This window comes from Akebia trifoliata, chromosome 7, assembly GCF_017979445.1.
Source record: "Akebia trifoliata isolate Shusen 1 chromosome 7, ASM1797944v1, whole genome shotgun sequence".
In the NCBI taxonomy this organism is placed as follows: Eukaryota; Viridiplantae; Streptophyta; class Magnoliopsida; order Ranunculales; family Lardizabalaceae; genus Akebia; species Akebia trifoliata.
This window is the reverse complement of record NC_141381.1, coordinates 27,098,958-27,124,048: the sequence shown is the minus strand read 5'-3', so window position 1 is coordinate 27,124,048 and position 25,091 is coordinate 27,098,958. Positions and strand designations below refer to the sequence as shown.

The following is a 25,091-nucleotide window of genomic DNA, read 5'->3' as shown; positions in this document are numbered from 1 at the left end:
GAGTCCCCAAGAGAAAAATTTCAAGGGTTTCGTAATTTGACTGATATTATGTAAAATCCTACTTATATTTCAATGAAAAGTGTAATCTGTAACTGTAAATTTTGTCTTAATAGTGGAATCAGTGTGTTCTGTGGACATATCTCAATCTTTTTTTTTTTTTTGATAACTGGATATCCCTATAGACAACGAATTGAGTCCATATCTGGGTTTTGCCCAGTCTATAGATCATGATCTTGTCCAACAACTAGTCTCAATGCACGTGCAACACCCGCACATCACACGCATCAGGTAAGTGAGGGTGCGCCTTTACGGGTGGGCCCTAAGGAATTTATGCTCATACTGGGTGTCGAACTCACGACCTACGAGCATTCACTACTTATCGGTCTAAAATTGCCATTGAGCATAATTTTTGTCAAATACAAAATTAACTCAGTCTAGTAAAATTACATACATCCACAAGCGAAATGATGAGATCATTTTACTATTTTCACGAAAAAGAAGAGGGGATACAATGTCTCAACCTCACTTCCTCTCAATAAAATTAAAAACTTTCTATTCAAACTCTTAATATAGTAATACTAGTTTAATATGAATTTATATATAATTCGTACAAAAATGAAAATGTTCTCAGAAAAGAGTTAGGAAATTTTGAATAAAGTCACCCCAACAAAATTACAAATACTTGTAGAATGCATTCTGCCCCATTTACCTAATGAGTCGTGAAAATCTAACTACCCCACGTGGCATACTCAATAACTACCTAACATGACAAGTTAGGGAGTCGTAGATCCGTGCTCCTTGGGATACATGGTTCCCTTGAGAAAAACTTTTTTATGGGGAAGTGCAGCCGTGTATCTCGAAGAGCACAGATCTACAGTTCCCAAACATTTCACGTCAGGATAGTTGTCGAGTTTGCCACATGGGGTAGTCAGATTATCACGATTCTTAACTAATACCGTCAACACAACATGTGGCATACGGAAGAAATTAATGCCTTGTCCCAAAATGTATAGAATCCTGTTTTCTTTGTATTAGTATACTGTCTAGTCCTTATGATACATAAATGACTAAATGAGGCTTATAAAGATGGTTATAGTTTCCATCCTACCTCACACAATTGCATACATAATATCATGGACATTAAAGTTAGATCTTTTTCCTTGTGTATCCTGAAGAAAAAGATTTATGGTTCTATGCCTGATAAGGTCCCAATTATTCGATTTTGGGATCATAATTGCACTAAGATTACCATTGCATAAATGTTAGTTCCTTTAAATAATTGCAAAATTATTTCATTTATCCAAATTAATAGAGCTAATGAGATTTTATTGTTAATTGTAGATAAATAAAACGCACGTGGAAGTTATTAAATCGCGAAACAACTATGGTTACAATATGCAAGTCAAAAGGAAGTTTCCAGAAAAATCTCGATCAAAATGGCGCCGCTGCCGGGGACAGCGAATTGATTCATTTTCCAATTCGGAATGTATCCGAAACAGTTTCCGAAACAGAACCGAACATGTTTTGCTTGAAACAGAAGCCAAACGAACAGAAAAAAAATTGAAAAAAATTTCATTACAATCCTCAGGATATCAGAAATCATTTCCAATTTGAAAAATCGATTTTCATCAAAATTTTACCGCGCCGCGGTTTCCCCTTGGTGCGTCGCGGTGACGTGGCAACATTTTCTACTGATTTTTGCTGGACAAGTTTCTGACATCATGGATATTGTAATGGTCATATTGTTTTTTTTTTTTTAGTATTCTGATTTGAATAATTTTGTTCTGTTCAGGTGAAGGACTCGACGGAATTCGACGGAAATTGACGGAAGACGACACGTGGAATTTTTATCCACTAAATTAGTTCCATCACCAAGAAGATCAGCAATTTTCAATTCTCTGCATTTTATTTTTTTTTTAGAAACCAACTTGTATTAGAAACTTGAACTTGTATTAATTTTTAATTTCATCCGAGAGGGCTCGGATTGTAATAGATTTAGGGACGGACGATAGTGGGACGAAACTATCTCAGCCCCTCGGGTTCGTACACCAAATTTGGTGTTGGTGGCCCGAGTCGACTCAACTCGATCATCCCCCGTCTAGAACGAGAGGTAAATTTCGAAACATTCACGCATCACTCGCTAGTGAGTTTCTGTATTACTTTTGAGTGACTAATCTGTACACATTGGATTGCACCTAGTAATAAGGGCACCCTTACGAGGATGGCACCATAAGATAAGAATCGGAGTTCATTACCGATATCTTGCCCTTCTAGGAAAATCAAATTCACAGTAAATTAATTAATTAAAATTTGATTAGACTGGACTCTAGGTTCCATCGAGCTCATTAAGCAAAGCTAATCAAAAGTTACACCAATTGCACTTCTTGATCGTGAACAGTGCCTAGCGCAATCTTGCCCTGTAGTTCTACGTGAATTCAGGGGATAGACTACATCTATTCAAGACGAGAAGTGATCTGAGAGTGCCCTTGCTCAGCATTGTGCGCCACCTCTCCTCTAGAGATTAAACTGGCTGTTCCGATTTCAGAGATTTGGGTTGGAGGCTTTGATTAATCCTTTGAACCAGTTAGGAGCTGTCTAGTCATAGGCACCCAGTTATCACGTGTGAATTCCTCCCTCTCTTGTGTGCAAGTCCAAAGTGTGTGTTACAGTAGATACAGAACCTTGAGCAGATTTACATCGTCATGGAGTTTAGGAGAGAATCTTTGATCTCGTGCGGCTTATGTGATAATTATGGTCATTCTCCCGAGCATTGTCCGAGTCAGCCCATGTTTCATGCTACACAGGCCAATATGCATAATTCTCAAAACTCGTATTGGATGCCGACACCCAGTTCGTTCGACCAACCATACCACGTAGATAATTTGTTTTCCCAAAATTCCATACCGTGTCAGAACGAGTTCACTCAAGGTAGTCATTTTGGTAACCATGAGGATTTTTATTTGCATAACACCTCGATGATGAATCCAACCATAATTTCCCAACAATCCTATGATTCTCAACATTTCTCCGATTATAGAGCTACAGAGCCTGAGCCAACATCCACTCACTCATATTTTTCTTCTCCTCAATCGTCGTCATTAGAGTCTATGATGTCTGCCTTCTTAATTCAACAACAACAGTTAATCCAACAACAACAGCTCCATCAACAAATGTTGATAAATCATCAACAACAGTTGTTAAATCATCAACAACAATGGGATATGGATCAAGCCTTAGTCAACATAGGAACTCAACTGAGTCACCTAGCGTTATCCTTAGAAGAAGGAAAATTTGATAAATTCAACAATGAAGATATCTCAATCCCAGAAAATCCACCATTCTTTCAAAATAACCTTAGTGACCAGTTCTACTCTTTTGAAGATTTCGATGATTGTCCATCAACAATTGATAACCCTGTCTCAATTGAAGTTCAAATTCAAACCAATGAGGTTACAATTCCAACTGAAGCAACGATGGAAATCCAACTAGGTCAGCTTATTGTGCCATTAGAAGAAAAAGAGAATGGTCAATTTTCAAATGAGATAACCCATGAGAGCCAACCAATGTTTCAAATTCCTAATGGGTTAACCAATTGTACAAATTTGGTTAAGGAAACTGATCCACCATTTGAGGAGACTGTTGTTCAGGAAGAACCAATGATGAATTCTAATATATTAGTCACGCCAATTCCGACCATTACTGATCCAACCTCGTACCCTATCAAGCCTATCTTTTTACAAGATTGTAAAGATCCTGCTTATTTTACAACTTCCATTCTCTTAGGGAATACGATGGTTGAGAATTTTTTCGAAAAGGTGATGACACTAAGAACTGAGGACAAGCGAGGGTTGTTAATCATTTTTAAAAATAACTTCCAAGTCCTAACGATAGTAAAAATTTGTCTACCTATCAATTGGTGTGGGAAATCGATCGTTGTGTCTATCAAAACGAATGTTAAGAAAATTCCTAGATATCAGACCTTTTGATAGGTCCGGCTGAAGACGTTAAACTTAGCGCTGCTTGGGAGGCAACCCATGTGCTTTTATTTTAATAAGTAGTGTAGTTAGGAAATAAAATTTTTCTTTAAAAAAAAAAAAAAAAAACCTCAAACCTTAATCCCTTTCTCATTCTCTTCATCTTCAAGTCCACTATCAAATCAAATCAATGAGTGTCACTAGGACTGCAGCCTGATCACTAATTGTTGATTGAGTAACAGAGATAGATGTTAACTTATATTGAGGAGAAAAAGGCACAGACCACTGAATGTTCGGATTAAGATAGGTTTAAATTTTAGATTAGGATGTTTTTAATTTTTAATTTCTTAATTAGTTTTTTTTCTATTTTAAAAAGGATTTCTTTTATGCAAAAAAAAAAAAAAAAAAAACTACTTCGGAAATTATCATTGTTATAACTTACATTCTTTTCAGATTAGTTGTAACAAGACTTTGCACATTAATGCCCAATCTATTTCAGGTGTGATCTAACCTTTTTATTTTTCCTTACTACTTGCATATTGAGGATAATATGTCATTTAGGTTTGGGGGTATTAGGTTAGTTCACAATTGCATTACATTAGTAGTTTAGTTTCAGGTTTATTTCATTGCTAGTTTAGTTTCAAGTTTATTTCATTGCTAGTTTAATTTCATGTTTAAAAAAAAAAAAATTCAAAAATATTCAACACTTTCGAAATATTTTCTTCAAAATCTTTGTATATATTTTTTACATATGAATTTCAAATCTCAGGCTAATGTTCTAACTTTTGATCAGAAGTTGTTTTTGGTTATTCCTCATTAAGAAAATTATGAAAGAATTACTTTAGAAATTTACTTCTGATTAAGTATTTGGAAAGATAGATTTTATGGAACAAAAGTTGACCCTCTTTTCTGACTAGAGTGTTAGGGAAAACCTAGTCTAGTGAACTATGACTTCTTTATCCCTTGGTTGGCTTGTTAGAAGAAAAACAGAACTGAAGTTAGTATTACTTGGACAGCAACCATAGGATTAGACTGGATACCTTGAAAAGGACTACATGCTTTTTGTAAAAAGAATATCAGAAAATGGTGAAGTGTGATAAAATTTAAAAAAGAAGCAGAAAATACGAGAAAAATATCAAAAGATGGTTAGAACTGCAAAAATGAAAAAAGAGTCCAATGAGACCAAATAGTGCAGTAGGGTGAAAGCCGTCAATGGTAAAAATGTGAGTAAACTGGAATGTCACAGATAAAGCCCCTTAGAGGTATTAAAGTGAATATCCACACCTCTCACAATCCCAGACAGGATGCTTAGTTTCGAGTTAGAACTTAGGTAGAACCGACCATTCTTAGCAGTTAAGAGGTGAAATCTTGTTCCTAAAAAGATGTTGCTTTTAAAAAGAAAAAAAAATCAGAAAATCACACAAGCACTCAAGTTATCTTTCAAATTTTCTGAAAATGAGGAATAAAAACTTAGAACTTTATTCAAACATAAATGACCTTTGACTGATTTATGAAATGTCGTTATGTTCACTTTATATACTTTGATTTTGATTTTAATATTTTTGTAAAATGTTAGAATTTTGTGGGTATATTCTTTCACTACAAACCCTCACGAGTCAAACTCGTCCACTAGGGGTAACCTAGGGGTTTAAGGGCTTACTGCATAAGCTAAATGCAGTCGGGAACCTCACGAAAGAGGAGTTGTTTAGATTTAAGTTTTGCTCGGGACTAACAAAATTGAGGTTTGGGGGTGTGATAAGGTCCCAATTATTCGATTTTGGGACCATAATTGCACTAAGATTACCATTGCATAAATGTTAGTTCCTTTAAATAATTAAAAAATTATTTCATTTATCCAAATTAATAGAGCTAATGAGATTTTATTGTTAATTGTAGATAAATAAAGCGCACGTGGAAGTTATTAAATCGCGAAACAACTATGGTTACAATATGCGAGTCAAAAGGAAGTTTCCAGAAAAATCTCGATCGATTTGGGCGCCACGTCACCGCGCCGCGGCTAGGCATGACCGCGCCGCGGTCATCTCGAGGAATTTGTCCTCGAAGTTTTCACAGAAGCTTCCAATTGCTTCGGTGGTTGTAACTGAATGGGTAGTTCGAAGCAAATCATCCGAAAAGTTGACCCGATTACCCGAATACAAACATTATAAATTTGAGGGTTGATTTCAAAGAAGGGGTCCCCTCTTGGGTCCCTCTTAAGCTCTTCTCTTCTATAATTTTCTTTAGTTTCCTCTCTTTAATTTTCTGTAATTTTCCTTTTGGTGAGATCTTGAGTGTAGTGAGAACATCAAGAATGATCCATTCATACTTCTTGTAATCCTTTGGAGAGCTATTAAAGGAGCATTACTAATCAATCATCATCTTCTTCACCCATTCTCTCTTTTCTCTTTTATTAATTTCTGCAATTTTAGTTCTTGCGATGATTGGCTAAATTCTCATTAGAGAAGTTAAGTAAGCCATAGCAAATTAATCCCTCTAGTGTAGATTTAAATTCTTGTTTTGCTTACATGTTCTAAATCTGAAAACTCTCTTCTGATTAAGGTAATCCAACTTATAATTCTGATCCAACTTAGATAGCCATTACTTAGATAAGTTCAAGAATGGCTATGCTATGTGAAAAATCAGAATATAAGTTGGGCAATCTCAATCATGCTAGTGTTTTCATGATTATCTTTTAATTACTTTCAAGGATTTAATTGTTCCACCATCTGATCCATGAGCAATGACTTGCTCCATGGATTGAGTTATATTCTGAATTTATTTACATTATGGATTAATTGCAAATGTTTGATTAACTTCTCTAATCTCTCTCTCTTAGATTTTTAATCTTTCTTTTCAGTTTCAATTTCTTTTACAAATTAGTTGTTATTTGCTTCTTTGTTTCTATTAATCAATTCTGTTTTTAAATCAATCTGTTTCAAAACTTTGTTTTTGTTTCTAACCGAATGAGATTTTGAATCCAAACTGTCCCTGTGGAACGAATTCGACTTGTCCAAAGTCTTAGTTCAAATCTTTATCTCTGCATCTCTATTGCAAGCTTTACAATCGATCAATGCCCTTAACACATCATCTGCATACAGATCGCGTGTCTTTAGCACGTTGATTTATCATGATTCGGTTAATAAACATGCTCTTCCACTTTGGACCATCCTCTAATATAAAATGATCATGGATTATATTCATAATATATAATGATTATGATCATAAACATCAAAGCTCGATCCATGCAAATCATTTGTTGAATAGCGAAACATATTAAAAGTTAGTTATAAGGATTTGTTTTCGCTTATTGTGTGATCGAAACTGGATGGACTCCTAACTTATCTTATTGCACGTTGGGAAATTTTCATGGGACGAAACTTTGACTGTAGTGTATAAAATACAAAATTTACACACCAATGCCTTTCAACGCGACATCTGCATTTGTTTCTTCATTGAGTGGCAAACTTTTTTCTTTCCTTCTTTTGAAAAATTATATTAAATTATGGAAAAATTACTTAATAAACCCTATGATGGCAACATTTTTCTAAATGTACCCTAAGTTTTGGGTGATATCTTCACAACCCAATTAGTAAAATCTTTCTCTTTTAATGCCCCTTAACAACCCAATAAAATGATGAAGACAAATTGTGGAGATTGAATATTCAAATATTTGATATCAACAATTTGAATCGTGGATCTTGATGATTCATATCAAGATGTTGAGATCGACAATTGTACAAAAGTTGATATCAATGATTGTAACAAAGGTTGGTCTCAATGATTTGACTTGTCAATCTTGATAATTTGAATCATCGATCTCATTGGTTGATAGGGGGTGAAAGAGCGTCAAAAAAGAGAAGTTTGCTAAATGGACCACCAAGTTAATTGCCATAGAAAAATTAGCATGGTTTAGAAAGAAATCCCTCCGCTGACTTCATTAAATAATTTTCCCTTAAATTAAACAAAGAGTACACAAAGGAGGAGGTTAAGAGCTATGATCAGAGGAGCGGCATTCTTTCTCGTCGGCCCACCCTCCTTTGTGGGACCCACATACCAAAATAGTTCCACTTTTATCCCCTTATTTGTTCCCAAATTGATGATATGCCACCAACCAATGACCATATGATCTTAACCGACAAAAATAGAAAGTTAAATTATCAAAATAACTCAAAAACTTATAGACATGGCATGTGCAAAAGAATCGTAGATTTTTTGCCTTGGGATACACAACTACACATGTTTTTTGGGATGTGAATTGTGTATCCCAAGGCAAAAAGTTCATAGTTCTTTAAACATGCCACCTCAGTGAGTTTTTGAGTTATCCTATCAACTTGAGTTACAAAATACCTAGAACTAAAATGAACATTTTTCCCCTTTTTCATGGGTTTCCGTATCCTTTGGGTGAGATTAATCCCACAGTCACACACACACCGCCCCCTCAAAAAGTCCTATGTGCAACTAGTTAAATCAAAGGTCAACTAGACCCTAGTTGTGGTCCCAAGAAATTCATTGCTTCGTGGGGTTTGGACGACGAAAGTCAACGACGGCTCATTTGTGATGGATCTGAATTTAAAAGTTAGAGAAAAAATAATTTAAAAAAAAAAATGTCTTAGCTGGTTTTTTAACACGTTTGGATGATAATGAATAATGTTTTTATTTTAAAATTTTATTTATATAAATTTTTGGGATAATTTCGATATTTTGCCTATTGTTTCGTTAGAAGATAACTTGACAATCCGGACTTCAAAATTAACGAGTGAATACTCTATTTTTTATAATTTTTTGTTCCTGATCTAATGGTGTGGTCAATTTATACAAATTCAGTCTCTAACAAAAATTTATATTTTTGACCCGATGAGACCCTAAAATTGATGTTGTTTTTTTATTTTTTACGATAATTCAACTTTTTAGACTCCAAAAATGACATGTAGATAGTCTATTTTCTATAATTTTTTATTACAAATCTAACAGTATATTTAAATCTTAACAATTCTTCCTCTAGCAAAAAGTTCTTATTTTAACCTGGTCCGACTCGATAATCGAGGGCTTTACAACTTTTCTGTTCCGACTCACATTTGAGCATACTTACAAGCTAAAGTATGATTTCGATCATTTTGAATCCAATGGTAAGGTCAATTTTCATTAAAAATGATTAGAAAAATATTTTAAATTTTTATCCTAAGTCTCACTTTTAGGATTTTCTCAAATGTCCACTATTTATTTTTTCTCGAGATACAAATCTAAAATTCGAGGTTTTACAAATCACAAATCAACATACATGATCGATCATGATCGGGTACTAACTTGATCTAACACACCCGGTCGCTCTCAACTAGATACTAATTTGATTCATCATATCTGATCGAAAATTGATCAAATACTAGTGTGATCGTGCAGTGCAAATTGCACTCGATCCGTCACACTTGATGGATCAACCACAACCGTTAAATGCCTTTTAATCTCCAAAAATTTAAGATTCCCCCACTCCTCGTGACGATATGAAGTGCAAAGTAAGTCATAAGGCCCCCAATCGCCCTTTCACATACGTGCGTGCGTGGGGAGTGCTTTGCATCACCTCAAAGCACCAAATCAAAATCTTAAAGGTGTGAAACGAATATAACTTGTTTTATTTATTCTTTATTATCAGGTATCCTACATTCTCACTTGTGAGCAATGTGGGACTAAACCTTGTACACAATCCCTAAATTTATAACCTTAAAAAAATTCAAAATAAAACCACAAAAAACTAATTATTTTATTTTAAAAATTCCAGCGTCATCCACCAACAAAATAGATAGACAAATCATCTCAAACCATGATCTCATTTGAAAATATATATAGTTCATTATCTCATGGTTGAACGAGACAACTTGAACAAATCGGACGACTCGTCTAAAGATGATTCAATCTTGTTCATAGACGAGACGTCAAAACTAGTTTTAAAAACATGCTTGTAAGAGTCCAACTTTGAAATGACCGACCATTGAAAAATTCAAGAGGAACCCTCCCTTTAGATGACTGTCGTGTTGGATTGCTGATATGTTAATCTATTTGAAGAAAATGACCCTTAGTAAGTCTTAAGATCTTACTATGTAATAAGAAAAGTGTTTCTAAAAAAATATTCTTATAAGAGCAACTCCACCAGGTCTCTAAATCTCTAAATTGAGAGAAAGAGAGAGAGACGTCCAAACTTAACTCCAACCGGTCTCTATTTTAGATAAACCCCCACTATATCATTGTTCACGTTTCCAAATTGGGGGATCCCGAGAAATTTTATAGGTCTCTCTATAAATCTATAACACATTTTTAACATACCTATTTTGACCCCTCTTTTATAGAAGATTCCAAATTAGAGCAAAAATTTAGAGACGTGGGTTGGAGATGCTCAGAGAGAGAGAGAGAGAAAGAGTGGACATTATGGTTTTAAGAACCTAGTTTGTTAAATGAGTTTGTTGTAGAAGAAAACCATCTGAATGCATGACACATCATTGGAATGTGAAGTTGTTTTTGTAACAAAAACAAGTTTAGCCCTTTGTACATCTAATTGAACCTATTAAGCCCATGATATATATCTTGCTTCACCTATAGAAAAAAAATATAATTGAAATGAAACCCGGAGAAGTAACGAATTCCTTGGGGACGTCCTTCTCAGCTCAATTAGTTGCACGTAGGGCTTTTTGAGAGGGTAGTGCATGTGACCGTGAGATTAGTCTCATCGGAAGGGTGGGATTACCCACGATAAACAAAAAAGACTCGTAATTGATGATATATGGATCTTTGCTTGCTTCTTCTTATAGGTGAGAATTAACTTTTAACAAATGAATGTGTTAAGCTGTCAAAAAAGTTTTGCCCTTTTGTACATTTAATTGAACCTACTAATCCCATGATATATATCTTGTTAGATCTATAGAATTTTTTATTTTTGTTTTATGCAAATGACATGATGTAAGAGATAGTCCCACATCACATGAGTATCATGGCCTTGTGTTGTATATAAATCTGAGGCAATCCTCATCTTACAAGTCGGTTTTGTGAGGACAAGTTAGACCCATGGATTTCTAGATGGTATCGGAGTGGGTAATCATAGGAATGTAGGAGACACGTTACATATGAGAGGGAGTGTAAGAGATAATCTCACATTGTCTGGGATCATAACCTTGCGTTATATATAAGACGATTTTGTGAGGATGAATTAGGCCATGGGTTTCTACACAGAATACATATTAAAAAAAAAAAAAATCAAGCTTGTAGTCTAGTGTTTTAAAGCACAGTAAATTCGTAATTGATGAGGCGAGGTATTGAGCCCTGGTTGCTTTTCTCACGAGAGAATTATTAACTTTTAACAGAATGTGTTAAGCTGTCAAATCAATTACAAATTACTATGAGTCCATTAAAAATTTACAAATTAATATTAGTTTGCCAAACAGAAGAAGATGGAAACCCATGATGAGACAATTATGTACCTTCAACTTCAATATTACATTTTAGATGACAGGAGTTTCATAGTTGATTTAACGTGTTAACACCCTTACTAGCAATTAGCAAAGACTAAGGATCTATTAAATAGAATAGATGTCTATGTGGCACACTTTAGTTGGTGTTTAAAACACCCCGGACTCCTAATCAAGCCGTTCACATAGTCCAATGTATTTATTTTCTAATCAAATTATGCCACATAGACATCATTCCTATCTATAGAAATGGGACATCATATGAGATCTCGACTCATCAGCAAATCCCTACGCATGCTCCTATCTCATTGTGGTGAGTGGAGTCAAAGAAGAGGGAAGTTGAGTGATATATACATATATGAATTTGAGAGTTCAATGACTGTCCATTTTCAAAGTCAAGATCTTATCCTTAAATCAATAGTTTTTTTCCTCAAATCCAATTTAGACCATGAAAATTGTAAAGATGAGATGTTATTCGGCCTATATGACAATCTACATGGCCCAAAAGAAAGGCTTGATCTAAGTTCTACGCACTCCTTCAGTCCATGCAACCTTTTTCCCTATATGTAAAGAGTCGTGCAACTCTATTAAATTTTCATGAACAATAATATCTTTTGTTTACAACTTACCTAGCTAGACGTGTGAACAACTATAAAAGTTTTACTGGGCACACCTATACTTACATTTTTATTAAAAAAAAATAAAAATAAAAAACCTTGGACAAATTTTGACAATTCCAAATTAAAGGAATCTGTCTTTATCAAGTTTGTTGCCCATCAGATCTTCAAGCAAGATCCACATCATATTAATAGATAATTGTCTATTATACCCTCAGTTCTTTAAATCAATATATATATATATATATATATATTATATCCTCTTCCTCTCAACAATGATTTTCTCGCTAAAATCATGGCAATTACCACCGCTTGTAAGTCAACAATATTTAACTTACAAAAGAATCTTTATAATACGTGTGCGTTTCCACATGCCCCCTTATATATATAGTTGGTAAGATTCAAATAGAGTGTTAGAGAATTGATTTCTAATCACTCTCAAGAAATTTGTAAGATTGGACAACCCACCCATCTATCCAACACTTTCTCTCTTTAGAATCTACTTCTCTAGGACCGTCGAAATTCTTGATATTCCCAGATTTGACGGCTTAGAGAAGTCGACTTTCTCCCATCCTTCATTAATTTGACAGTTTCAACTCATTAAAAAACAAAAAAGATTTTGACAATGAAAATTTTGACATCAATTCAACCTCTTGGTCTGTCGAATTTTACGAAATTTGACAACTCAAAGTCTTCAAATTTGGGCTTTATTTCACATTGTGAAAGTAGTACATGTTATGTCGGATGAGAGTAACTGTGCGACCATCCATGACCATACCCACTAGAACAAGTTGGGATTTATTGTCAATAAAAATGGATATTAGTTGTAAAGTAACCAAAAACTTCCACGTTTCCATAGGATGTGAAATTCAAAACACATGTCTCATAATTTTTGTATTCGGTGGCGTTCAGAGGCCCTAAAGAGAACCAAACATTGTGCCAAACATTTTTTCAATGTATGAGTTAGAAGTTTCAGAATAGGCAAATTTTTTTTTGTGAGGATATGATCTCTATGATGAGGAGATCATCCTCATAAAAAATCCACCCATTCCGAAACTTCTAACCTCATTAAAAGTGGTCTACAAAAATCGGACCGTCCATGATTCTTACATGTTAAACTAGGGTTAGAAGTTTTGGAATTAGCTGATTTTTGGTGAGGATGATCTCTTCACCATAAAGATCACCCTCACAAAAAATCAGCCCATTCAGAAATTTCTAACCCCTTGACTCTCTTTAGGGCCTACAAACACTTCCCTTTTGTGTTTCTACCACATAAAGTAGATGAATAATGATGAATGCATACAGTTTTTCGTACGTGACTGACGTGTCAAGGGCACAAAACCACATATCTTTTTCCAGTATATCCTGAAGAAAAAAATATATAATTCTATGCCCTTGCAACATTAGACGTGTACTAACCGCATGCATTTATCACGACTCAAAGTGGATACATATTATATCGTAGTTGATTTTAACAGCTTAACAACCTGACACTTGTGAGTCATGCTACAGTTATGTCGTACAACACTTTAGATATTGAGCCATTGATTTTTCTTCACAACACAACATTTCAATTCAGCCTTGTCTCCTTATAATAGTATGGATTTTTAGGGTGATTTAGGCATAGGTCATTAGGCCCCACGTTATTTAGACTTACATCTCACATTTTAGTCAATATTTGAGAGCATCTCAATGTTTTAAAGATTGATAGAAATATATGTATTCAAATTTTGGGGGTACAACCACTTCTTCTAATCTGCCTTCTCTCCTCTTAATAGTGGTATGATAAGGCATGGTTTTTTGGGGGTGATTTAGACAGGCCATTAGGTCCCACGTTATTTAGGCACACATCCCCATATGTTAGTCTGTATTTGAGATACATCCCCAGATTTTTAAGATTGATATAATTTTGAGTTGACTCAGTATTAAAATTCATTTAAACCAGTTCACACAGCCAAGTCAGAAATTCAATACATGAGATTAGAAAATCATTTAACAAAAGAAAAAAAAAAAAAAACACAACTTCAATAGTGATAGGGACAGTGACAGTGATAGTGATAATGACGGCTTAGAACCCATAGTTACAGTTGATTGACATATGACAATCTCGACTATCATTGATTCAAGTCTACGTTACTCATAAAAGAAAAAAAAAATAACAACTGACTCTGCTGACGTGGCATATGCATATAATAATATTTTTTTTCGGGATACACAACTTCACATGTTAACGAAGATGTATCTTTGTGTTTCCTGAGGAAAAAAAGATATATAGTTCTATTCACATGCCACATGGGGAGTAAATGGACGGCTAAGCTGATTTATCATGATGATCTTATAACTATATTTCATGTCTCTAATATTAGATGAGGCATTCTCATAACACAATAATTAGAGATGGAGCTAATAATAGATTTTCTTTGGTCTTGAACCCAAGACCTCAAAGTTACATTGCAGTTTTAGCCTATATATCTTATATAAGAAAATAATCAAAGATTCTAAAGAAAACTTCATGAGGATTACCAATTGTAATTGATAGGCACCAAGTGAAGAGCAGATTTCTTGTGGATAGTAATACCCGCTAAATACTCATCCATATTTATGTCTTCCTTCTTCATTCCATTGGGCAATTTCCAATCAAAATAGTAAAGGAGATTCGCGAGTACGATTTCTATCACTAAATTTGCCATATTAATCCCAGGACAACCCCTTCGACCTGCTCCGAATGGCAAGAACTCAAAATGTTGTCCTTTAAAATCGATGGAACTATCCATAAACCTCTCTGGAATGAATTCATCTGGGTTTTCCCAATATTCGGGGTTTCTTCCAATGGCCCAAACATTCACTAGGATGCTTGTTTTGGGATACACGTCGTATCCGTTAATCTTACAATGACGCCTACATTCTCGTGGAATCAATAATGCCCCTGGTGGGTGAAGTCTTAGAGTCTCTTTCACAACCATTTTAAGGTACTGAAGTTGATGAAGATCTTTTTCTTCCACAATCCCTTTGTCTCTAACACAAGTTCTGATCTCTTCTTGCACTTTCTTCATTGCTTTTGGGTTTCTAGACAACTCTGCCATTGCCCACACCATGGTAAGAGCAGATGAGTCTACTCCACCAACAAAAATATTCTGAAATTAACATATTGAAGCAATGAAATATCTTAGTGATTCTCCTATAATCAGATTTAGAAATCGACTAATTAAAGCCACACACACACAAAAAAAGAAGGCAAGGATCGTAGCTCACCATAAGAATTGCCTTGATGTGGTCTTTGGTGATATGAATTGCACTTCTTTGATCCCTTATTACTCCAAGCAAGACATCTATGATGTCTTCTTGCTCTGCTTTTGTCCTCTCAAGATCAAGGTGCTCATCGATGACTTGCTGGTAGAAAGTGTCCAACTGCTGAAAACACTTCTCAAGTCTCCAACGGAGTCCTGTGAACACATCGATGATCCACCCGATATAAGGAATAAAGTCGGCTGCAAAGAAACTACCTAACATGTCCATGGCCTCAACAACAATTTCATGAAATTTATTGCCATCAAACTCTCTTCCGTCACAACTTTTACCAAAAGCAACCTTACAAGTAATGTGGGCTGTGAGAGAAAAGAGCTTCTCAGTGAGATTAATAGGACACGATGAAGATTGGGAGATAGAGTTAATCATAAGTGCAACCTGTTCTGCCCTCACATGCCCAAATGCTTGCACCCTTTTCATGCTTAAAAGCTCAAGAACGCAAATTTTACGCATCTCCCTCCAATAGTCACTATAGGGACTAAAAGCAACATCTAAGAAATTGTAAGAAAGATGCCTTGAGCCTAAAAAAGAAGTTCTACTGCAAAAGTTGACGTCGTAAGTCTTCAAGACCTCTCTTGCCATTTCGGCGGAGGAAACGATTAGTGTAGGTTTACGACCAAATTGTAAAAGCATTATGGGACCGTAAAGCTTGGAGAGGTTCCATAGAGAACGATGAGGCAACTTACCAAGTTGGTGCAAGTTACCTATGATGGGAAGCTTAGGAGGGGTAGGAGGAAGGTTAAAAGTTTTGTTCCCATGTTTCTTCTTTTGTGTAAGAAGCAACAGGAGGAGGACGACGACGAGAAGCAGAAGGAGAGACAACCACAAAGACATGTTCTAGACTATAGAGAGGAGTTAGTGTGCAAATTAGTGAATTTTATGAGTGAATGGCCCCCTTTAAATAACCTGCAGTAGGAATGTTGGATCCTTATCAAAGAAAAACAAGTGGCCTCTACATTTCAACTTCTGATTAAAATACCCACCAAAAAAAAAAAAAAAAAAAACAACCTTTTTTCTTCTAAAAAGGAAATATGCTCAATTGCAAACTTGTTATTGTGTTCCAGCCATAATATCAAAATGGTGCAATATTCATTTTAACTCAAAAAACAGTAAATTATCATTTTTGAAAATAAGTTATTTTACCAAAATGATAAAATTTTAAATGAATAATATTACATTACGAAAAACACATATTCCCATTTTTTTTATAAGACAGTGTACATATCCCCTGTTTAACTAAACAAATATTAATATAACTGTTTTAGTACAATATGATGAAATAAACTGAATCTTGAAGGGAAATATTATTGTATTAAAATAATTATATTTCTATCTATCTACTTAAACAGGGATAATAAAAATGTTTTATAATAATAAAAATGGTAAAACTGGCATTTTTGGTATTAAATATTGTTCATTAAAATTTTTATTATTTTGGTAAATTAACTTATTTTTTTAAACGATAATTGATCATTTTTGGAATTAAAATGTGTAGTGCACCATTTTGGTCATTTAATTTCTATGTATCATTTTGGGAAATTTTGTACAAAAAAGTCATTTTTATGATTTTGTAAATATTATTTTTTATGAAACTAAATATAACTAGTGTCAGAAAATATATACAACATACAACAGAAAGCTTTGTTGCAAAGATTTGGTCAACTAAATGAATCATGTTTCCTCTTTCCACTCTATTTAGAGTCAATCTTCTATCATTGAAATTGAGTTCTAATGCATTTTCATTTTCTCCATCCACATTGTGTTGATTCTTAGTTAATTTACCAAAATATGCACTAAAAATTGAAAATTACTAAAATGGTACACTAGTCATGTTAATTTCAAAAATGGTAATTAATATGTTTGAAAATAAGTTATTTTATCAAAATGGTAAAATTTTAAATGGACGTTATTTTGATACCAAAAAAACCTTTTAACATCTTTTTTTATAAAACAATATACACATTTTAAGTAAGCCAGTAGAAATATAACTGTTTTAGTACTTGATGTTTCCTTTCAAGATTTTGTTTAGGGAAAAATTTAAAAAAATAATGCATTACTTATTAAAAAAAAAAATCAAAAAATTCAAAATTTTTTTGAAAACCGATAGTTGGATCGCCGATTTTCCTAAATAAATATATATTGAATTATTTAAATGTGATTTCTGCATTTATAGATAATATTATAAATTATACTGTAAAGTATATAAAGTAAATTTGTTTTATATTATTTTATAATTTATCATTTTTATAATATTTTTTATACATTATATTAGAATAATAATTATAAATTTTAGTACTTTTTATTTTTCTATTATAATAATATTATTTATATTATAATTGTTTATTTTTATTTTTTGTAAATCAAGATTAATTATGAGAGTTGTTATTGCACTCTAATTTTTAATTATTACACCCCAATATTTTAAATTAATTATCACATGTTACAAAGGTTTGGCACCCGAACTTTTACAAAGGTTCTTACCCGATGAGCTTAACCAAACAAGTAACACAATTACATAATGTACACACTAACACTAACACTCCATTTTGACGGAGTAGTTCAACTTCACATAAGACTTAAGCACAATTTTGATTGATCGGTTTCGTTTTACAAATTGCTTAAACACCGCTTTGATTGATTGGTTCAGCTTTACACTTAACTTAAACATTGACAACTTAATCAGTTATCGATGTACAACCACTTTGATTGACTTCACAATGACAACCAATTTTGATTAACTTATGCTCAATAATTAGTTGTTATATTAATAATTATTATTTGTAACTATTATACTTACAAATAATATTCATAATTACATATATTACTAACATTATTTTTGATAACCAAAAGAAAATTGATATTATCAATATTATTTGTTATATTAATAATTATTTGTAACTATTATATTAAAAAAAATTATTAATACTTACATATAATAAAAAAATTTAATAATATAATTATTATATTAATTTTTTTACAATTTTCCTTAAAATAAGGGGAAATTATTACAAAAATAATATAGTATTTTATTATTATTAAATAATTAATAATTTTCATACATTTAAAAAAAAATAACAATATAACAAAATTTAAAACATTAACATTTTTTTCTGATTTTTTCAAAATGAGAGAGCATGACGAAGTGAGAGTGAGCGAGTATGAGTAGGAGAACATGGTCCACTATCTATCTATACCATGAAAATAATTTTACAACAAATGTTAATTGATCCAACTAAATAGAACCCACAACTGATACCTTCGTGAGAATAATTTGACATATTTCAGGTCTAGTTTTCATATTTTAAAACAATTACTAAAAGGAAAATTCAAGTGTGTCGGATGCCAATAAGGGTGGAAGAAAACTACATGCTACCTTGTCAATCGATTTCTCAACATGAAAAATGTCTATATTTGACGACCCAAGGTAGTCGAATTTCATAAAATTCAATGGATCAAGGTGTCGAATTTTTTGTTATCAATTGTTTTATTCAATGAACCAAAACTGTCAAATTAATAGAGGATGGGAGAAATTTGAAGACTCTAAGCTGTCAAATTAGGGAACCAATAAAAAATTTCAATGTTCATGGCCAATCGAAATTCGATTTCTAAAATTTGTGGGTTTTGGCTCATCAAATTTTCTTGTCAAAATTTTCAGTTCTCACCTATAGTGGCGTTACACATGGCCATCACTATTAATAATAGAGGCGATTTTTTGGTATTTATGGCGGTTTTTGACCCTGCTAAAAACCTAAAATTTTGTAGTGAACCTTTGATTTTCTTACCAAACAATCCTTTTTTTTTTTTTTTTGTCCATCATACCCCTTAATCTCATTTTTTTTATTTATTTTATAGATTAATGAAAAATGAGTAGAAATCCCTTGATTTTTCTTTCCAAACCTCAATTTTTCTTCCCTAAACCAATCATCTTCATGCACTTGGATAAAATGATGATGATGATGATGACAACAATGCTGAAGAAGATGATGAGGAGGAGGATGGCAATGACGATGATGATAAGAGTATTGAAGTCATTTTCATTAAGGGACTGACTAGTTGTTGGTTGCATTCTAATATTAAAAAAATGATCTTTTTTTATGAAACCTCGTTTTTTTTATTTATAACTGAGTATCCTTGTAGATAGAACCAAACTCGTATCTAGGCTTTGCCCAATTCATAGACCTATGGTATTGTCCAAGGACTAGTCCTAGGACACGTGCAATGCCATCACATCACACGCATTAGGTAAGTGAGAGTGCCACTCGAGTGGCCCCTGAAGAATTAATGCTCATACTGGGTATCGAACTAATGACCTGCGAGCATCAATCACTTATTGATTTGAAATTACCATTGAGACAATCCCTCAGGGTTAAAAAAACCCCATTTTTAATTGACGAATTGCATTTCATTATGGTAATCTTATCATTTAGGGGCCTATTCATCTTCCCATGTCTTCTTTTATTTTGTTGCTCTATTTTTTTTGTGATTGACTTTGCTCATTTTCTCTTTGGCACCAATTGAAGGTATTACTTTTCTAATCTCTATTTAGGCTTTATTTAGAAATTGATCATAAAAGCTTATGCTTGGACCTTATCTCTTGGAATTCTATGATCATTGATTAGCCTAAAATTTCCACATGGATTCCAACGAGTTTTCTTAACTCTCGCCATGACTTTAAAATTGTCAAAATCAGTCCTTTATTAGTTTATCACGGATACATGATGATTAAAAGAGATTTGTGATGTTTACGCATAAATTAGACTATACAAAAATGATTGAAACAACAATAATTTATGTAGGAAAGATTGGGGAAGAAGAAGAAAATGAGTGCAATATCTTTTCTATTATTTTTAGAGTGTAATCATCCAAATGAAGTGAATTTTTAAGTGATGGAGTGCAATCAGTAGCAATGGGTGGTGTGCAATTAGTCAATCCCTTTCATTAATATATGAGATAAGACCAAGTTCAAGGTACCTGTCTTCAAATTTGAAAAACTAGGGATATATTTGAAATATTTATCAAAATTGTGGAGGGGATGTCCTCATTTTGAAAACGTTAAGGACCACATGTCATGTAAAAGAGAGGATTTCCCCAAAATTTAGAAGCATGTATGGGCAGGCCACTTCAAAGTCAGATATATTCATGCAAAGGTTTAAGCCTTAAGGGTTTCTTTATTGTCATCGGAACAAGAGTCGCAATGTAGCCAACCTCAAATATTTGGTATAATTCTTTGATGATGATGGTGATCTTATGAGCATGGTTAAAATTTCTCCAAATTTTTTCTAAAATTCGTAAAATTCTCTGCATAAGGAATTAGGTGATTAATTTGGTGAAATGACAAGTGAATCGATGATTAATTGATTAATCGCATAATATGGTAATAATTTAACTTTTTACCTTCAATTGTTTTCTTTAGCATTCAAAACTCAAGAATCAGATAGGCTTTTTAGGGATGTCGAGATGATTGGATATAGTAAGAAACCCAAAACATCATTTGTATGTTCCTCAAAATTTTACATATTTTTTAAAGAAACCTTCTCGAAGTAGTTGAATTGATGTCCCACCAAATAATTCTTACCAAATCCAAACTTTGTTACTAATGCTAGCACAAACTTAATTATAAATATTTGGAAGTTATGGAACATTTATAAATTGAAACTAAGATAGAAAGTATACAGCTACTCTTTTGAAATTTTGGTACAAAAATTATTTTGTAATTGTGAGCTAGATGGATAAATATGATTAGTTGTAAGAAATTACTTCGACATTTTATAAATGTGGACAATTCAAGGGATTACTTTTGTTATTTGTTCAATGTAATAATCCAAAAAATGTTAGAAAACCATCGTCATCATGTCATATTTGTCGAGAGCCAACTCTTCTAATATTAAAAGAGACATTTCCTGCGCAGACCTATCTGTTGTAATTTTATTACAAAAACTCTCTTACTTCATCAAGTTTGTTACTTTAACAAACCTAACTTTATGGATCAAGCAACCACAATTAACTTTGTAAGATTTCAAATCTTATTAAGGATCATTGGCCCACATGGATTATAAAATTAGCAATCCAACAACAAAGACTTCTAGATTTTATGAAAAAATTAAATTCAAATTCAAAAGAAAATTAAAAAAAAAAACTTTTTGACCATGATCGTAGGTGTTGAAAATGGATGGTTACCAAACTCCAAAATTAAAAACTAAAATTCAACAATGAAAATTAACTCTCTCTCTCTCTCTCTCTCTTCTCTCTCTCTCTCTTTTAGCTTTTTTTTTAAGTAATTAGAATTGTGTCCTTTATAACTATGTGGCATTAGATCATGTCCTTCATATCGGATTGGATCCTTATCATAATCTAAATCGTCAATCTAGACCCAAAGTTAATGGATCGAACAGTCCCAATGGAGAGTATATCTAGTTTATAATACAAAAGGCAAATAAAAAATTGACTAATATCAAATTTGCTAAAATTCTAAGCCATCAAAATATTCTTCCCATGTAAATTTGTCCAAACCCAAGGGCATTCATATACCCTTCCAACAAACACCCCCAAACACCTAATAATGAGAGGGTTAATCTACATTTATAACAAGAAGACCGACACCTACTGAAAATTCAGCTGCATCTTGTGACTAATTGATTAATCGCAGAATATGGTAATAATTTGACCGTTTACTTTCTAAATTTTTTCTTCAAAATTCAAATCTCAATAACCAAATATGATTTTTAGGGATTTTGAAGATGATTGGATTTAGTAAAAAACCCAAAAACAACATTTGTAAGTTCCTCCAAAGTTTGCACATTTTTACATAAACTTTCCCGAATTAATTGAATGGAGATCCCACAAAAAATTAATTATCAAATCCAATTTTTGTTACTAATGCTAGCTCATGAGGAGCTTTCTACTAGAAATACTTCAGCACAAACAAAGTTATAAATATTTGGAAGTTATGAAATTAAAATTTATAAATTGAAACTAAGATGGAGAAAGTATATTGGTACTCTTTTGAAATTTTGGTATAAAATTATTTAGTAATTGTGAGGTAAATGGATAACATGATTAGTTGTAATAAACTATTTCGACAATTTTATAAACTTGGACAGTTCAAGGGATTAATTTTGTTATCTATTCAATATAATAATCCAAAAATGTTAGAAAACGATCATCATGTCGTTATATTTGTTATAATCCAAAAATGTAAGAAACCATCGTCATCATGTCATAGTTCTTCAGTGCCAACGCTTCTAATAATAAAATGAATAATGATGAACGCATGCAGATTTCGTACGTGATTGGGTACGCAGCTGACGTATCATAAGCACAGAACCACACATTTTTTCCTGTGTATCCCATGAAAAAGACATGATTATCTGCCCCATGATGAACCAGGTGCTAAAACCAAGTGCATTCATCATTATTCTATTAAAATTGCTAACCAGATCGTTTTCAAATTAGGATGCCCTAGCTAATCCCACCTACTTTCCACTATAAAGGGCACCCGCCGAAGTGCGTCACCTCCAAGGAACACTCTCGCATCAATGGATTCTATAAAATTACAAAACTGACTTTAATAATAATAACAAGATAATGAAGTTAGTAGGATATGTTTATGAAAAGAAGCAGCAAAAATGTTGAACATTATTTTGGATCCCATTTCATTACTTGGTAGAGACTTGTGTAAGTTATTCGGGAGGATATAAGATTAAATATCTATATATAAAGAAAAATTGCTTATATAAATCTTAATTGATTTTGAATATTTGAGACAGAGTTTTCTCTCTAATTTAGAGATTGCTATTCTCCATTTGAGTACTTGTGGATTTTATTCAGACGGGACAAGATTCATTTTGAAGATATTGTATAGGATAAAAAATTTCATCTAGACTGTACACATGTCCAAAAAGTATCATTTGCGAGGGGAACATATTTTCTCGTTTAATAGAGGTCATGACAAGACAAGTAGAAGTCACGAGTAGAGTACACATGGAACCAACCAGGCCTTGGATGAAATTCGAGATGAGAACTTATCTCGTCTAGAGTTAGTGAGTTCCACCATAGAAATGGTTTGAAGACTCCAATTCTCAATGAAGATCGGAAATAAATAAGAAAACGATTTCTAAAATCACGGAAGGAATCTTTGAGATCTTGGAAAGAAACATGATACAAGAAAATTGTCAAATCAAATTAATTGAAGAAGAGGGGTACTCCTACATAAGTAGAGGAAGATCGATAAGTTCTAGAGGTTAATTTATAATTACGTACCCTCTAAATCCGTGAATATATGAGATGTCATCATCATCATCATCACCATCATTATTGTCACTATCCTTATCATCACCATTACTACCTTTAATCATCATCTTTGTTTCATTACCTTGCCCATGTGATCATCTTCATATCCAAGATATCGTCAAAGATTACTGATTTTGGAAAGGAAAATTAAACGTTTCATAATTATTTTTCATTAGTTGATAAGGGAAGGAGCAAGATCAAGGGGCATGTCCAAATTTTGAAAAATATAAAGTACTGCAAATATTAAAGGATATGGAGGACCATGTGTCATTTAGAAGAGAGGGTTCATGTGGCTTTAAAGTGATTGTGGGTCAAATCATATTTAATATTTAAATTAAACACTTATTATTTAAAGATAAAATTAGTCATCCGGTTAGTATTTGTATCATTAAAGGGTCAACTTTCTTTTTTCTTTTTCTTTTTCTTTTCTTTATTTATAATCGCGGGTATCCCGTAGACAGTGGACAGAACCCGTATTTGGGTTTTGCCCAGTCATAGAACATGATCTTATCCAAAGACTAATCTCGATGCATGTGCAATGCCCTCACATCACATGCATCAGGTAAGTGAAGGTCTGCACTCGCGGGTGGCCCTGAGGAATTATGCTCATACTGAATATCAAGCTCACAATCTATGAGCATTAATCACTTATCAGTCTGAAATTGCCATTGAACTTACCCCTCGGGGTAATCAACTTTCTTTAAATAATGATTAAATTAACTTCTCGTTCAATGAGATTGGTTGTTTTGAATTTTAGGTTCTACGATTATTAAATGATTGTTATGTATATATATATATATATGGATTAGGATCCGTATACACATAAAGCTACAACGTGTTTTGTCTTATATGGGCAAATGTTTGGAATGGGCTGAGTTTTTGTGAGGATGATCTCTATGGTGAGGAGATCATCCTTGCCAAAAATCAGCCAATTATAAAACTTCTAGCCCGATGTTTACAAGTTGAAAATTTTTGGACCGTCCATTTTTTGTAAATCAGTTTTGATGGGGTTAGAAGTTTTGGGAATGGGATGATTTTTTTTTTGCAAGGATGATCCCCTCACCAAAAAATCAGCCTATTCCGAATCTTTTTAACCATATAAGACAAAAACGTTGTAGCTTTATGAGTAGTTTTATGTGTCTACGGAACCCGACCCTATATATATCTTCAAAATTTTAGTAAAACTAGGCATGTACAAATTACCCATTTCCAGATATTCGAATCGGAATCAAACTGAAAAAATGAAATTAAACCCAGACCAAAACTTGATTGAACCGAACCAAGACCGAAATATTTTGGTCAAGGTTTAGTTTCCACCCCTGAAAATCAGTCTAAACCTAAACTAAATGGGGAACCAAAAATTGAATTCGAACCGATTAAAACCCAAATAAGAAAAAGGCCAAAACCCAATTAGACTTAACAAAGATCAAGACCAAAATATTTTGGTTTGGGTT

General features: G+C 33.1%; 1 protein-coding gene across 1 annotated transcript; it reads right to left on the bottom strand.

Annotated features, from left to right (window-relative positions):
- Positions 1-14,337: 14,337 nt before the first annotated feature.
- Positions 14,338-16,227, bottom strand: LOC147398682 (cytochrome P450 71B34-like). Its single transcript, XM_086447941.1, has 2 exons — positions 15,295-16,227; positions 14,338-15,176 (listed from the first exon to the last, which is right to left on the bottom strand). The coding sequence occupies exons 1-2, from the start codon at positions 16,180-16,182 to the stop codon at positions 14,562-14,564; spliced, it is 1,503 nt and encodes a 500-aa protein (XP_086304067.1). The 5' UTR covers positions 16,183-16,227; the 3' UTR covers positions 14,338-14,561.
- Positions 16,228-25,091: the final 8,864 nt, after the last annotated feature.

Coding starts and splice junctions, on each gene's coding strand:
- LOC147398682 (XM_086447941.1), bottom strand. CDS start 16,182: ATGTCTTTGTGGTTGTCTCTCCTTCTGCTTCTCGTCGTCGTCCTCCTC. Junction 15,177..15,294: donor ACATCAAGGCAATTCTTATG/GTGAGCTACGAT, acceptor TGTTAATTTCAG/AATATTTTTGTTGGTGGAGT.